The 15512-nt window shown below is 52.2% G+C and overlaps 5 protein-coding genes across 5 annotated transcripts; all 5 read left to right on the top strand.

Moving 5' to 3' along the window:
* Positions 1-849: 849 nt before the first annotated feature.
* On the top strand, positions 850-3844 carry DSM5745_07006 (OPT family oligopeptide transporter; the record flags this gene model as incomplete). Its single annotated transcript, XM_026749022.1, has 14 exons — positions 850-898; positions 945-1236; positions 1301-1506; positions 1555-1628; positions 1674-1710; positions 1760-1884; positions 1940-2188; positions 2237-2354; positions 2408-2508; positions 2554-2669; positions 2725-2760; positions 2813-3009; positions 3059-3168; positions 3224-3844. The coding sequence occupies 14 exons, from the start codon at positions 850-852 to the stop codon at positions 3842-3844; spliced, it is 2331 nt and encodes a 776-aa protein (XP_026602112.1).
* Positions 3845-4824: 980 nt separating this feature from the next.
* Positions 4825-5332, top strand: DSM5745_07005 (mitochondrial 37S ribosomal protein bS16m; the record flags this gene model as incomplete). The annotated part of the gene is made up of 3 exons (XM_026749021.1): positions 4825-4901; positions 5022-5217; positions 5288-5332. The coding sequence occupies 3 exons, from the start codon at positions 4825-4827 to the stop codon at positions 5330-5332; spliced, it is 318 nt and encodes a 105-aa protein (XP_026602111.1).
* Positions 5333-7852: 2520 nt separating this feature from the next.
* On the top strand, positions 7853-9745 carry DSM5745_07004 (uncharacterized protein; the record flags this gene model as incomplete). The annotated part of the gene is made up of 1 exon (XM_026749020.1): positions 7853-9745. The coding sequence occupies one exon, from the start codon at positions 7853-7855 to the stop codon at positions 9743-9745; it is 1893 nt and encodes a 630-aa protein (XP_026602110.1).
* Positions 9746-11150: 1405 nt separating this feature from the next.
* Positions 11151-12353, top strand: DSM5745_07003 (mitochondrial 37S ribosomal protein mS45; the record flags this gene model as incomplete). Its single annotated transcript, XM_026749019.1, has 2 exons — positions 11151-11459; positions 11661-12353. 2 exons carry the CDS (start codon positions 11151-11153, stop codon positions 12351-12353), a joined length of 1002 nt encoding a protein of 333 aa, XP_026602109.1.
* Positions 12354-14425: 2072 nt separating this feature from the next.
* On the top strand, positions 14426-15433 carry sho1 (osmosensor SHO1; the record flags this gene model as incomplete). The annotated part of the gene is made up of 4 exons (XM_026749018.1): positions 14426-14494; positions 14543-14698; positions 14748-14873; positions 14921-15433. The coding sequence occupies 4 exons, from the start codon at positions 14426-14428 to the stop codon at positions 15431-15433; spliced, it is 864 nt and encodes a 287-aa protein (XP_026602108.1).
* Positions 15434-15512: the final 79 nt, after the last annotated feature.

The raw sequence follows: 15512 nt of genomic DNA, 5'->3' as shown, positions 1-15512 counted from the left end.
CCGTTTTACCTCTGGCTCGACGTTGGTTATCATCTAGCGAGCATCTTGTGACCTACCATACCGACGGGGACGTTCTTTAGCAGAACGTATCTACAACTCTCAAGTCAAGATAAAGGTCAACAATGAAAAAACGATCAAAATGGCCTCCTGCATACAAGTGCTCCAATAGCACGCAATCCAGGATAGAGACCAGGCCGGACTCTGCGACCAGAGGCCTTGGCTGATAACCTGAGAGACGCTGCTTGCGGGATGATTTGGACAATACACTCACATCCGGGTACACTCTGACAGAACAAGCCACCCAAAAGACCCCTGCCATTGCTATATTAACAATGTCATTGTCAGCGGCTGCGAGAGACGGTCCAAGGCATCAGCGACCATGAGCCTTGAACATTGTCAGTCGAGCCCTAACTACATTGCACCTTACCCCCCATCTTCACGCCATTTCCCACCAGCCACGATAAGGACATTTGAGAACAAGGATAAACTACTGACTTGCCACGCATCTAAGGTCTCCAAAGTTAGATTAATGGCTTGGACCTAATGCCTAGATCTACGCCAATTCAACTCATCCTGGTCGTTGCAAGGCCATCTCGGGATCCGGGAGATAACGACATGTTCTGCTATCATCACGACTGGCTTGGAGGTACTATCAGTCCAGTGACAAGACGCTGCTAAGGCCCGTGTGAGGGGTTCTTATCAGATGCTGTGCTGGTACTTAGACTGTAGGCACATGGCACAATTCTTCATCTTGACTGGGAAATCCTCAGCTACAGTCCGATACTATAAGTACGGGCGGAATATCTTGATCCATTGGTACTCAGTCAATTGAAGTCTGGCATTCTCATGATGGCTCGATTCGCTATCCCGGGTAGAAAGCCTCAGCAGAACGACATCTGTATGTTTTCCTGGAGCTGCCTCCCCTCCCAGTCTGACGAAACCAGCACAACCACTCGAAGCAGAGGAGATTCCCACCGAGAAGGCTCAGCCCCCAGAGATCAAAGACCTAGGCTCAGTCAATGTCCGTCCTCTCGACGACAATTCAAAAAGAGAAGGCGATTCATCCGACGAGTCGCAATATGACTTTGACTCCGCCGAGTTCAGGAACATTCCCGAGCTGGTGCGCACAGTCGTCAGCTTCGAAGACGACCCCTCGCTGCCAGTCCTGACCTTCCGGTCAATCCTTCTTTCGGCAATCTTCTGCACGCTCGGGAGTGTAGTTTCTCAGCTGTCCTAGTATGTCTCCCTGACGGGCCAAGTGGGGATGGAGTACCTGGTATTAGGTAGCTGACTGCACCAGCTTCCGAACAACGACTGCGCCGTTTCCCGTCTTCTTCGTCATTCTGGCATCCGATCCGCTTGGCCGTTTTCTTGCGCGTGTCTTGCCGGCGTACAAAGTGCCCTTGGGGCGGTTTTCGTTCTCGCTGAACCCCGGGCCGTGGTCACCCAAGGAGCATGCGATTGTGGGCATTGCCGCCAATGCTGGCAGTCAAGGGCAATGGGCTAGTAAGTGCCATCACTCGAGACTGAACAAGCCTAACAGACTGTCATAAGCGTACCTGCCCACGAACGCTGCTCTATACTACAATACGACCATGAACACGGCTCTCGCCTTGTTCTTTGGATGGGTAAGTTTATACCTCTTCATGCTAAATATATGCTTATAAGACCAGGGTTCCTCTTTACTTGGGTTTGCATTCGCTGCAATGGGTGCGTACTGACTAGACTCTGAGAATTACAAGCTAATCTTTCTGTCCAGTCCGCCCGATCCTGATCGACGACCCCGAGTTCATCTTCCCTCTGTCCCTGCAGCAGGTAACTCTGTACCGAAGCATGGATACCAGGAACCGAACGGACAAGAAGAGGGCACACGACCAAATGAAGGTACGTCTGGCATCACCTCTAGGTCCGGTATCCGTTAACCAGGATCCGGTTGCAGGTGTTCTGGATCCTCCTCCTCGCCACATTCGTCTGGCAGTTCCTACCAGAATACCTCTTTCCCTTCGTTGCTTCTCTCGCCCCACTGTGCTGGTTTGCCAGTCGTAACCATACAGTCAACTTCATTGGAGCTGGTCGCGGGGGCATGGGACTGCTGAACATAACCCTGAACTGGTCGAACATCACTTCGGTGGTCATCACGTACCCGTACAGCGTGCAAGTTATTATCTTCCTAGCGTTCGTCTTGACGGTGAGTCTTTTGATCTCGCTAGAGCTGCGGGCACTCTAACTTGCCTAGTGCTGGATCTTAATTCCCATAGCGTACTTTGGGAAGCTCTGGGGATCACCCACGTACGACATCATGTCAAATGGCGTTTTCCAGAAGAACGGCTCGGCGTATCCGTTTGAGGATTTAAGTGAGTTTACTTTGTCTCTCAGAATTGAGAATAGAGCTGACGAATTGACTCAGTTTATATCGATTCAAACGGCATGCAGCATGTCAACGAAACTAAATACGAAGAGGTGGGCCTTGCCTATTCGGGTGCCCAGTATACCTGGCAGATCTTCATGGTAAGTCAATCTCTTATCCTCTAATAACTCTACTAACGTGTGCAGTGGGTGGCTTCATACCTGTCCTCGTACGTCTGGTGCGCTCTATTCCTAGGTCCAAAGATGTACCATATCTGGAAAGCAAGGAAGCAATCAGGCGCGTATCATCAGGACAGACTGAGGTATTTGCCATCAATCCCATGCAACTGTGTAACTACTGACCATGGTTCATATCAGCCGGATCATCCAAAAGTACCCCGGTATCAGTAAATGGTGAGTTCTCCATCATCTGTGCCCGGATACCGACTAACAACACCCTAAACAGGGAATGGGCTGCACTCGGCCTCGTACCAATAGTCACCCTCCTAGGCGTCGTCGTCTCAAAGAAGATCTACATGCCCATCTGGACGTACTTCGTCGCACTGGGCTTCGGCGGAGCCGCAATGCTGCCCATGAGCTTCGTGTACGCCATGTCCGGCTTCTCAATCAAAGTCGGCTATTTCAATGAGCTCGTATACGGATGTAAGAATACCCAGCCCTAAGCTCCGACAAATACCTAACCAGTACGCAGACATGATCGAAGCAAAAGGCTCCTCCCGCCACCCACTCGGCCAACTCGCATACCGCATCATCTCCGGCAACGTCTGGTACGACGCGCGCGTCGTGCTCGAAGACCAGAAGGTCCGTCATTACCCTCCCTCCACCCAAATCCCAGCCCAACTAACGCATGATCCAGATCGGCCACTACCTCCACCTCCCACCGCGCCAGGTAATCGGCATCCAAATCATCGCGAACATGCTCGCCCTCCCAGTAAACTACGGCGTGATGCGGTGGGTCCTCGCCACGAAATTCGAGTACGTGAGCGGGCAGAAGGACGACCCTCTCGGCCAATGGACCGGGCAGGACTTCAAGTCCTACAACACCGCAGGCATCCAGTTCGCGCTCGTCGGGCCCAAGAAGCTCTTCGCGAGTTCCTTCTTCCGACCCATCCTCTGGGGGTTTCTAGCGGGCGCCCTCGCTCCAATCCTCATGTGGCTTCTACATAAGAGATTCCCCCGCGCACGCTTCGACCTCTGGAACACAACCATCTTCTTTGCGTCTGCGGCAGTGTTCTACGGGAACTTGAGCACGGGTCCCTTTACGACGTTCCTTGTGGGCACGTTCACGAACTTCTATCTTTGGCGGTATCGTCGCGTTTTCTGGAACAAGTGGGCGTATATTAGCGGTGCGGCGCTGGATACGGGGTTCAATGCGAACTTGCTGTTTATTTTCATCTTTTTGGGGAGCACGGGGGCGAAGATGGTGCATTGGTGGGGGAATAATGCGGATAGTGTGGAGAGGTGTTTTGCTTTGTAGATTTGGTGTGGGAACTGGTTGTGGTTGCTGCGAGGGGATAGTTGGGATGGTGATAGTTAGGGCTGGGTTGTTGGGAGAGTGGAGGCGATGGGCCCAGATAGCAATAATAAACTGGCGAAAGGAGAAGAAAGCTGCGATCCTGTGTAGCTTGTACACATGAGATCGATATTCGGTAATTCAGGTTGACTCCCTTGGCTAGCACTTGGTCTGGATCCCGAAGAAGTGTCTCTCAAAGTACCTTCACTAGATATATGTTGTGGATGTTCACAAAGCTTGTGTACCTGGGCAAATATAAAACCCTTGTTTTTCAGCTCCTGACAATAGACACACATCACCAGCACACTACTCAGTGCCCACAACGCAGCAACATCTATTTACTAAAGTATCACGTACAGGTTGAATCCTGAAGGCTAATGGCAGCGGAAAATAGGTATGTCATCGGCTTAGGGTTAGGGCCTAGTAACCTTGGAATACAGAGTGAGGCCAAATTAGGTAGAGCCCACCCCAGCAATCAGACATTTGCTTTGAAGTGTACCTAAGTAAATTATCAGAGTCCTAGCATATAGCTACTGAGCGTCATCACAGCAGTCCTAGCACTGCCCAGCAATCGTTTTGCTGGTGCGGGAAGCGGACGGTTGGGGATCTGTACCTAGTTGGAAAGCCAATCACCTACTACTCCTGGATATGGTCATTTTCGGGATTATCTCAACCAAAGTGTCCGATTATCCGCGCAAGAGACATCAAATAATGACCCTGACATGAGAGATCGATCAAAAAATCTGTACTTCTGGCCTCTCCGAAGTAGACACTGCTTACATCATCCACAGTACCAGCTAGTCCTTTCTGGGTCTTTCCGGATCAACGTATTCCCGTCTCATTTTGAGCCCGGAGATTTTGGCAAACGCCGCAAGCCAGCTATCTCAGCGAAGGCAATTCACACCGACGTCGTCACTCAATTGCCCGGTCGATAAATCGCCAACATGGTCGTCCGCATTCGCCTCGCCCGCTTCGGTAACAAGCACAAGCCTTTCTACAACATTGTCGTCGCCCAAGCGCGGTACGTACCAGTCTTGTCCTGTCGATTGGAACAGCCACGGATCTGCTCCTGGCCATATCATCTGGCGCGAGCTTTCGTTATTCTGAAGCATAAGCTAATTGGAATGTCTCCACTCAATAGATCGGCTCGCAACTCGAAGCCCCTCGAAGTCATCGGAACGCTGAACCCTATCCCGCAACGACCTACGAACCTGTCCGACGAGGAGGCACGCAGCGCAAGACCATACAAGGAGATCTCGCTAGATAAGTCTAGGGCGAAGTACTGGCTTGGTGTTGGGGCGCAGCCGAGTGATACGGTTTGGCGGTTAATGAACCTGGTATGTTTCGATGCGTTGTATTCATGGTCCCAGGGAAGTTTATACGGAGGTGATGCTAACGCGCTTGCAGGCTGGCCTCATCAAACCGAAGCCAGAGCCTTCGAAAATGCAGTAATATTTCGAGTCCGGTATTGAATCTTTTTCATTTGGGTGTTGAGTTGCCCCGTCAGTACGATAATCCTGTCAGTCTTTCATCGGACTTGAAAGGTTGCAGAACTAGGGAAGGCTCCAACTTCAACTCTTGTGCTCCCGGCATTGTTTGGCGTTATGAGATTGGACCATTGGCATATGGGTCCAAAACTGTACATTGTTGTCTGTATATTAGGGATATCATGATAAGCTGACTTTGAACGTTCTTATTAAGCCAACCTCCTACTCGAAGTTTCAGTGCCGTAATTGGAGCCGCGCGAGGGAATTTTCGAGGGTTAACTTCGCATAGATCTGGAATACGAGCCCGAATGACCGACAATGTGACGGCGTTCCCGGACGCCTAGGCCCCAGATCCGATCTTCAAGGCTGCCATCATGCGAGTCAGCCGCACGTCTAGGCAGTGCTCCGAAGTATATCAGCCGGAATATACCCCGCTGGAACGTGACTATGATGATCCGTACCTGGACCGATGGCCTTGGACTCGAATGAGCGATGGCGTATTTTCTCCCCTCCTCTTGTCCGCCGGCAGTACCAATAGATGAACCAATCCCGTTGCGCGCCTAATGCCCCGGGATCTCGAGACTGTCGAAACCGCCCGCTGCACAAGATCATTGGTGGTCAAAAAGAATTTCAGCTGGCCGATCGGCACCTCAACCATTATCCCATGGAATCGGACCTGTACAACGTCTGTGGGAGGGTCAGACATGGGTCGCTCAGGCTGCCTAATCGTCGATGCATCGGTCATCGAAGCTGCCTATCCAGGCACCGTCTGGTTGGCCCGGCCGGAACTTGAAAAGACCATCCTGGCTTTGTCGCGGCATAGTAGATGCACGTCCTTTTGTCTGCTTATCATCCCGCGCCTGGGGCTAGATTCCAGCCGCTGCAGTGGGCACATCATCAACGGCTTCCTTCTGGTGCTTGTCCCTTCCAAGGTCTGCTGGTGGTTCCCAGCTTCCCAGGTCCGATCACATGGCAATAATCTGACTACCAGCGAACACGTCGACATTATTGCCGACATACTAAGAAGCTTCGAGGTCAGAAACGTGATTCAGTCCCGATGGGACGGGAAGTTCTCGAAACGCTCGGCCATCCATGGAATGGCGAGTTGTTATTGTGGTACAAGGGCACCCCTCTCCCATCAGGTGGATCTTCGAGGCTGAAGTAGTGACGTGTTTTGGTTTTCAGCGAGTGCATGCGTTTTTTGAAGACAAGGATGTTGGACTCGGAGAAGAAGATCAGATCGGGCTACGATTCTTCAGTCACGCTCGTATTCTGTTTCTGACCGCGGAAGGGGCGACGGGTGATCTAGCGCTGGGGAGGCGAAGTGAGATGTGGTCTGATGGACCTGCACCGCCTGCTGGCCATCCTGGTGCGATCTTGATGGAGGGCTCAAGAATCAAGATGGTGTTGAGATTCCAAGAAGATCTGTAATTACAGCGAGATAAGACCACTCCCCACAGCTATGCGCACGCACCACGTTTGCATCCGGACGCGGCTTTCGCTGCAGCCGGTAGGGAGGTTGTTCATGAGTGGCCCTGCTAAAGGCGCATAGATGCGCCTGCTATGGAATAAGGACCAGAGAGGCATTTTCAAAAAGCATGGGCACCGAGTAGCCTCTCACGATGGCCAGCTTCGAGAAGTCGCGTCTCGTGGGACGCGCTCCAGAAGCTCATCTGCCAAGCTCAGGCTGTGTACGGTAACTTTGGTCACCGCGCGATCCATGGATAAGCACAATGGGCGCTCTCCCAAAGGCCAAAAGTCCTCCAAAAGGACCGTTCCGGACTTGCTGCACTTGAGCCATTCTGCTTTCAATGCTGCAATCTATGGATCCTACATAAAGCTCCCCCTCCTTTACAGCCCACCCTCACCCCCCAAGTGCCGTCCTTTTCACTCGATCCCCGAACACGCTCGTTCCCGGAATCCCTCTTGTCTTCCCTGTCAATTGAGGACTGCGCTAACTCTGGCCCGGCATCCACCTCACCTTCCCTCGTCCATGTCCGTTCTCCCTCTCTGCTCCCTCCACCCCCCTGCTCCCTTCTCTCTCTCTCTCTTGTTCTTCCCCGGTCGTCATTTTTAATTTTATTCATCTACATCCCCTTTGGAATTTCAGGCTTTTTACCATCGTCTCTTACTCGGACTGGCGCTTCATCTGACTACTGTCTTACTCGCATCCCTCGGTCCGTCGCATTAGTTTTCTGCTTGATTTCATTGTCTGGGCCCCGGCCGGATTCCTACTATCGCATCAGCAACCCCTGGAAATCCTTATTGTGAGACATCCCACGACTCCACGAGTTCGAGTAATTATTATTCTTTCTTATTTTCGACCACGCTCCAATCTTGGTTTATCGCTATCGCTGGCGTGTTTTTTATCCTCCCTCAACTTGTCGACATCCGCGCAGCTCCCCATCCCCCTACCGGCCACGGCCAAATCGCCCGCGCGAAACCTTATCTCGAGCGGCTCGACTCCTGAGACTCATCTCGAGGCATGACTGGCATCCCCATCCAGTCGTCCACCCGTACAAGTCCACGGTCTCATACTACCGCCCAGCGCACACCCTCCACTTCATCGGGCGCGTCACCTACCCAGCAGTCGTTTTCCTCTTTGCCTTCGACGGCTCAGAATGCGATGTCGACCGACGTGTATCACCACGCATCCGCGTCGCAGGGACCGACGTCTATAGGCCCGGATTTCTCCTCCTACTCCTTCTCGCCACTTAGCCCGTCGTCATCATTTGACAACATGCCCCCAAATTCCTCGTTCGATGGCATCTCGCCCGCCACCATGCGCCTTGACTCGGATCGACCAGCGCAGAACCTCAACGGCTTTATCCGGCCCGCCGACACGATCGGCGGCGGCGGCGCGATTCTGATGCGGAAGCTTCCCAAGAATACGAGTCGCGAGACGTTGCGCAGCATGCTGCTCTTCTCAAATGAACTGTTAGAGGTGGATTTCGTACAATCAGACCTCCCGGAAGATACCGGGTTCCTCAGCGCGATCGCGCACTTCAGCAGCATGGCTGCGGCAGAGGAGGCACGGAAATTGCTCGACGGGAAGCCGAACTCGAAGAACGACGCTACTATGGTAGTCGAAATCTACAACAATAGCCCGGCTCCTCCTTTTCTTCCTCGTCGCAATACCATTGACCATTCCGCTGCAGGCCGTACCCTGATGAGCAACGGGACGGGTACGCGACAATCGCGATTCAATGGTACTTTTCAAACTATGGAGAAAATGTCTTCTGCGCACCCAGCCGGCTCATCCGCCAACGAATCTCTCCCGCCTTCGTCCGAGCCAAATGTGCGCCTCCATGGTTTCTTCTCTCCCCAGTCGCCGCTCGGAAATGGCGTTTCTGAATTTCAACGCGTCACTGGCAAGTCGATGATAGACCAGGATATCGACGAGGATACCGGAGAGTTGCTCAAGGACCCCGTCGGCTACGCCGAGAATGGTCATTCTGCCTCAGTCTCCGCACCACGCCGGTCTACCAACCCACAGATTCCCACCAGCCATTTTGCTAACCTCTCGCTGGCAACTAATTTAACATCACCGCCGATCCAAAACTACACTCCCGGAGGTTCGGCGCACGTGACACTCCCAACGCCGTCATCGGCATACCCCCAGCCCATGAATGGTGCCGTGGGCAACCCTCCGTATCCTTACAGCTCCCAGCATACAGCCCGGCACAGTTTTCCAGCTGCCAATCCGAACGACATGAATCCCCCTTGCAATACTTTGTATGTGGGTAATCTTCCACCGGATACCCAGGAGGAAGAGCTAAAGGCGCTGTTCTCGAAACAACGCGGCTATAAGCGCCTCTGTTTCCGCAATAAGCAAAACGGGCCCATGTGCTTTGTGGAGTTTGAGGACGTGCGCACAGCAGGCAAGACTCTCAATGAGCTATACGGCTACAAACTCTCCAACAGTATCAAGACCGGCATTCGCTTGAGTTTCTCCAAGAACCCGCTTGGAGTGCGTTCTGGACAGCAAGGATCCATCAGCTCGTCGAATCCCCATCCCCAGCAAGGTGTTATCCAGGGCGGTGCTGGTCTTGGGGGGATGCCGAATCACATGTTCTCCACGGTGAGCGGACCGCCGCCGGGTTTGGCGACACCACCTGGCTTGATGCCTCCAATGGGGCTTAGGAACAACGGTGTTATGCACCCCGCCGGTTATTCCCACACGCATATGCCTATGAACGGAGTGAACGGCTCATTCAACCCCAATGCTGGCCTTGGTATTCGACCAAACGCTCTAAACCCGTCAATGATGCCACCACAACCTTTACACAATGCTGGAGCCAATGGCGCCAACATAGGGCAGCGCTCTGGCAATGCTACCCCGAACTATCCTCCTCCGGACTACATGATGGGGCGGTAGAACGCTACGACCTTCTCTACGGGAACCACGTCCGACATGGTTAATGAATACTGGTATATCCGGCGCATTAGGAACTTTGTTTGTTTTTACCGGCTAGACAGCATTGGAGGATCCTTGCCTCTCCGGAGTAAGGATCTCGGAACTCTGGACTTCTTCACTCGCTTCTTATGGTTACCTGGGCCTTGGAAATGTGCCGTCGTCTTTCCAATTTCCTCTCTTCACTTCTCTTCTCACACCATTTTATTACCATTACACTCTGATAGCATAGGATTGTGGGCGCCGGTTTCAGCTTTCTTGTGTTTGGGATTGTTGCATCTTCCTAGGTAGTCTTTGCTGTGTTTTGATGTCACTTGATACCTCCGAGGCCGCAAACGATTACATGTGGGTCCTTTATGCTGTTTTGTTGTTTAGCACTGTGCCATACCCTTTGCTTGATGCCTTGTTTCCACATCCCTAAGATTCTTTTAATGGGGGTTTCTCATAAGACTTTCACTATTATGCCTTGTTTAATGATATTGATTCCTTTGCATCGTTGATCGACTGGCGTCCCATCTTACACTAGCGGTGTTCTTATGCCATGTTCCTCTTTGAGGCCTGTTGTCCAACAGCTCATTGCATGCTCTACTTCGTCTCGACTCTGAATTTCCTGTTTATTGCTTGTTTTCTCTTGATTCCCCAACGATCAAAGCATCGGAGATGAAGACATGAGGAACGGGAGTCGCTGGCATGGCATGGTTTCAGTATTTCTACTCATGCGGATCGATACACTACAATGTTTATGTTTACACTGGGAGGGTTTGTCATTGAGGAACGGAGTTCACGAGGTATACACTGAGATTGGGCTTCTGAGGGAGGGAAATTGGAGATGGTTCTTTTGCACTCATGTTTGTTGGCATTTGGGATGGAGGCTTTGATATTTGATTCTTGGATTGGTTGCTGTGCTTGGATGGATAAGTTGAGATGTGCAGGAGTACTGTTAGTATGAGTGAAGATACAATATTTGACGCTGTCTACCATCGACTATGATGCTAGTACGGAGTAGTAGTAGATCCAGCTGGTCACGTGCAACATCAGACACGGAAAAGTTTCTTCTCGGCCCGGCAAGCAAAACATCTTCAACTCAACACCTCACCCATTCAGCGTTCCCATATACCCAGGGGCATTGGCCCTCCATAATACGTGCTTTTTTACTACTTTTCTCTAGAATTGTCGCTAGTCGACTTTATATTTTCTCACAATGCCTCCTCGGATACAAACGCAGCGTGTCTCTAGCTCCCTCCTCCCCTACCTCTCTTCTTCTGCATCCTCTACCAGATTTTCCCTCACATCACCATCATGCCCCTCTCTAACATCATCTCGCCCTTTCTCTTCTACACAGACGACACAGACCTTACTGCGGACGGAAATGTTCACATGGCTTAACGGCGAAGGGGCTGCCTATAAAGAGCACGTTCCGGGGCAAACCAACTACATTACTGATGTGAAGGCGCGCAAGAAGGATCCGGGGGCTCGTTCGACAAATCGACCTTTTCCCTTGAACCCCGCTTTTGTCAGTGAGCCCGTTCTGAGCGAGGAGCTGCGAAACGAGATCTACGAGAGGGTTGTGGTGAAGAAGAAGAGCGTTCGGCTTGTCAGTCACGATATGGGTGTTGATATGCGGAGAGTCGCTGCTGTCTGTCGATTAGTCGCGCTGGAGAGGCGAACACGCGAAGAGGTATGGTGGCCCTGTATTCTTTTGCTCTTTTCTCTTTTCCAACCCTGCAATGATGAGACAACAAAAAATTATCGATTAGTCTTTACGATCTCAGTATACCTGGGGATGTGTACAACGCCTATATTCTGATTGCATATGCACACTCATGCCTGATTGCCCTTGATATGCTTGTTCGACGTGTTCTAACCATGTTTTGAACAGGGGAAACCACTGGCCCTGCCGTATGCTCGCTCAATCCATGAGATGGTTCCGACGACTCCGCTGTATGACGACCCACGTGCGCAGCGTGAGATGCCTCACGAATCTATCAACGACCTTCCCGCCCACCGCCTCACCGATGCTCAAATATTCTACCCTGTCTCTGAATCTCGGCACTTCACCCGTGTTGATGCTGGTCGCGTTTTCTCCGCAGCCCCAGCTCGTAACCACGACATAGTTGCGCAGGAACTCGCAGATCCCTCCAAGGCCATGACCCGCATCACCCGGAACCCTTCTCAAATTGAAACTGTCGGCAAGGGCGACAACGAGCAGGCCGTCCTTCAGCCCGCCGACGTTCGCATCCCTCACCCCGCCCTCATCGATCTCGAGCGCGATCGCATCGCCAGGCCGAATGAGATGAACGCTGTCATTAAAGGCCATATGGCGCGCCTTGAGGAGGAAGAGGCCGCCGAAGGGGAGCGTAAGCGTCGCGCTGAGGAGCGTCGCGAGAGCCGGATACAGCACGTCACGCCAGAGGAGTCTCGCTTCGAGTTCCGCTTCAAGGATGTCGTTGTCAGCAGGGAGACTACCGGTGTTGACGGCCGTGGTGCTAAGGCTCCTGGCCGGAGGTACGGTGTGCCCAGCGATGACCGGAAGAAGGGTCAAGTCAAGATCCCTACCCGGGTGGAGGTCTGACGTGGCATACCGAGTGCTGTATGTGATGAATGTACTATTACGCTGTACCTTATCTATCTTTCTATACTCTGTACAAATACTCTAGGACTAAATGCATCCTAATTGACAGCATATCAGCTTGACATACTACACTCGTCAGGGACTAGTCCATATTAAGACATTGGAGATTTGTGATGGACGTCGTGGTACCTTGTTCTCAAGGACCATGCATCTAGTAGACCACCAACCATGAAAATAAGCTATTGTATCTGAATGAATGAAACAAAAGCTCCCAACCATGCGTGGCGAACCTTGCAGAGAACCCCCAGCGTTCGAGGACTAGGGACCACCATCCGTTCAATCAAAGAAAGCCGGCTAAATATAGCGACCCAAGGCCGAAACAACTGTTCGCCGGCAGTTTGCACCACGGAGCAATAAAGCTCGAACATGATCTACTAAACGACTCGTCCAGAATCAACGCCGACGAGACGCTAGAACAACGTGGTCTGGCTGGAGTGGCTGACGAAGCCATAAGCGCCGCCTTGTGTGCCTGAACGTCAGAACGTGTATCATGAAGCGCAGGAGACGCTGGATTGGCCTCTTGAGTGATTGCTGCAGGTTTGCTTGACCCTTACTCATACGCTTGCAGTCACGCAGGATGATGTCGGACGGCGATCAAGTTTCAACGCGTAGATAGCGTAACCTGCTGCAGCTGGCTGTGACTACTGCGACAAGTTGGATGTACCGTATGCACCGGTCCTTCATCAGATTCAGCCCTTTGAATCTGATGGCCAGGCCGAGGATCGTTGCCGTCTTCTTGCCGGGCGTAAGCCACACGTCAGCCTCACGCTGGCATTGGCTTGAGCCTTGACGGGGGATGGCCTGGGCCCCGAGCGTGATTGCGTGTAGAGTCGGGCGGAGACTAAATGAAGGCCCACACACAGACCACCACCAGGAACGAGGAGAGGCACGGCCACGGCCACGGCCAGGAACTGGGCCATCGCCCATCGGAATGGGAAATGAAACATTTGCAGGGCAAATTAGGTCGCATTTGCTGGTAGTTTTGTTGTCCTAAATAATGATGATTTCGCTTCGCTGAATTATCACTGTTTCTTTCCCTCTTCCTGCTTGCTGTAAGACCGCTCGCTCATTCGCTCACTACTGGCTCTGGCACGCAGTCTCCTTTTCCGTGTACAACGACGGCCTCGTTTTCTTCGTCCCTCGTTCTCCTCACCTCAGCACTCTCACTCTCACTCTCCTTTCTCTTTCTCTCTTCCCTCTCCATCGGTCGGATACTCTTCTCCGTCGACGTTCGCTCGTTAACTCCCTCTCTTTCGCTCTCTATCTTACATACATTCTTACTCGACGCTCCGTTCCACCCGTCTTCGTATTATTTCTACGGCCTGGCGCTGCTCTTCTTTGTTCACCACTGTCTGCAAGGGGTCTAAAACAGCCTCCAGCACTCCCTCCAGCCTTCTGACGATCTCGTACTCGTTCGATTTGTCTCGAACCGTCGAACGAGGTCGATCCGCTTTCAAATCAACTACGCTTTTTATTATCTTGGATTTCTTCATCAACTTTGGACATTTTCGACTTTGATTTCGACTCTGATATCTTCGACTGCGTACATACTATTCAAGTTAGACTGCCACAAGGTACGATTTCATCGCTTTATTTGCCGTTTGCGCCTATTGTCGGTCTTGGTCGGGTCCGGTCGTTCTTTGTTCGCGTCTTCGTCCCAATCGCTTCCGATCCACCACGTTTCGATTCATCTTTGTTGTGTATGCGATTGCTCAGTGGGGCTAACTGCTGGAAACAGTACTCGACTTGCGTTCTCTCGCGCCTGCTTTATACTCCATAAACTGAGAAGAAAAGTGGGCTGGAAGTGATCGGTCACCGAGCGCCCTCGTGTCATCGAATCGCGACGTCTCTGGAATCGTGTAGCCGTTCCGTACGAAATACGCGCATTGAATCTGACGTCGTCCGGCATATATATACTTGACCTTGCTCATTTCGCCCGTTCCTGAACTACGACCCTCTGTGCAGCCGATTTATCGACAAGAATAAACGCTATATTTCCCGGTTGAGTGAATATGGCAGGACTCCGGACAAGCAATCTGCTGGGCGACCCGTTCGCTCTTGCGACGAGCTCTATCGCAATGGTATGTTCTGGGTACAGCTGTGCGTCGACTCCACTAACAAGGTGCCAGCTTGGATGGGTGATTGCGTTCATTGCATCTATTGCAGCAGATATACAAGGCACTTACCCGAGCTTCCAATGGTGGGCTGTTGTCTATGCGTTTTGCTGCAACGTTGGGGTAATCCTGGTATTCCTTACGGATAGCGGTCTCACTTACGGCGTGGCGGTACGTTGATTGTTCCCTGGTCGGCATGTTTCCTACTAACTGAGCCCAGGTTGTGGGGTACCTTGCTGCCGCTCTTGTGATGAACTCGATCTCAGCAAACTCGATGTTCAATGGCGATAGCAAATCTAGTCTCCAGGCCGCAGGCGCGGGCTTTATTCTTCTCTGCATGGTCAATGTAAGCGCTATATGCACGTTGACCCGAACAAGTTCTGACTTTTGCAGATCGTTTGGATTTTCTACTTCGGATCGACCCCTCAAGCAAAGCACCGCGGCTTCATTGACTCATTCGCACTCAACAAGGAGAACCAAGGCGCGTACGGCGTCAACCGGCCAATGTCATCTGCCTACGGCGCACGCCCCGAGACTACAACGAGCCGTCCTCAGATGTACACCTCCGCGCAGCTCAACGGTTTCGAGACCTCGTCACCAGTGTCAGGGTACCACGGTGGTGCTCCCGGCGAGACCCGAAGCCCATCGCAAGCCCGGTTCACCAGTATGGGCGGGCCGAACGCCAGTAACCCAGACACCGTGGGAGAGATTCCCCCACCGACAGAATACCCATACAAGGCGAAAGCTATCTACAAATACGACGCAAACCCGGAAGACGCGAATGAAATTGGCTTCGACAAGGGCGAAGAGCTGGAGGTATCTGACGTCAGCGGCCGATGGTGGCAGGCCAGAAAAGCAAACGGGGAGACGGGTATTGCTCCATCAAACTACCTCATTCTGCTATGATGAGAGCCCACCCGCGCTCCTTTCTTCTTTCTGTCATTTTCTTTTCTGGTCTGTCATGGGTCCTCGCCGGTTGGCGAGA

This window comes from Aspergillus mulundensis (genome assembly GCF_003369625.1).
Source record: "Aspergillus mulundensis strain DSM 5745 chromosome Unknown scaffold_7, whole genome shotgun sequence".
NCBI classification, from domain to species: domain Eukaryota; kingdom Fungi; phylum Ascomycota; class Eurotiomycetes; order Eurotiales; family Aspergillaceae; genus Aspergillus; species Aspergillus mulundensis.
This window is presented reverse-complemented; position numbering and strand designations above follow the sequence as displayed.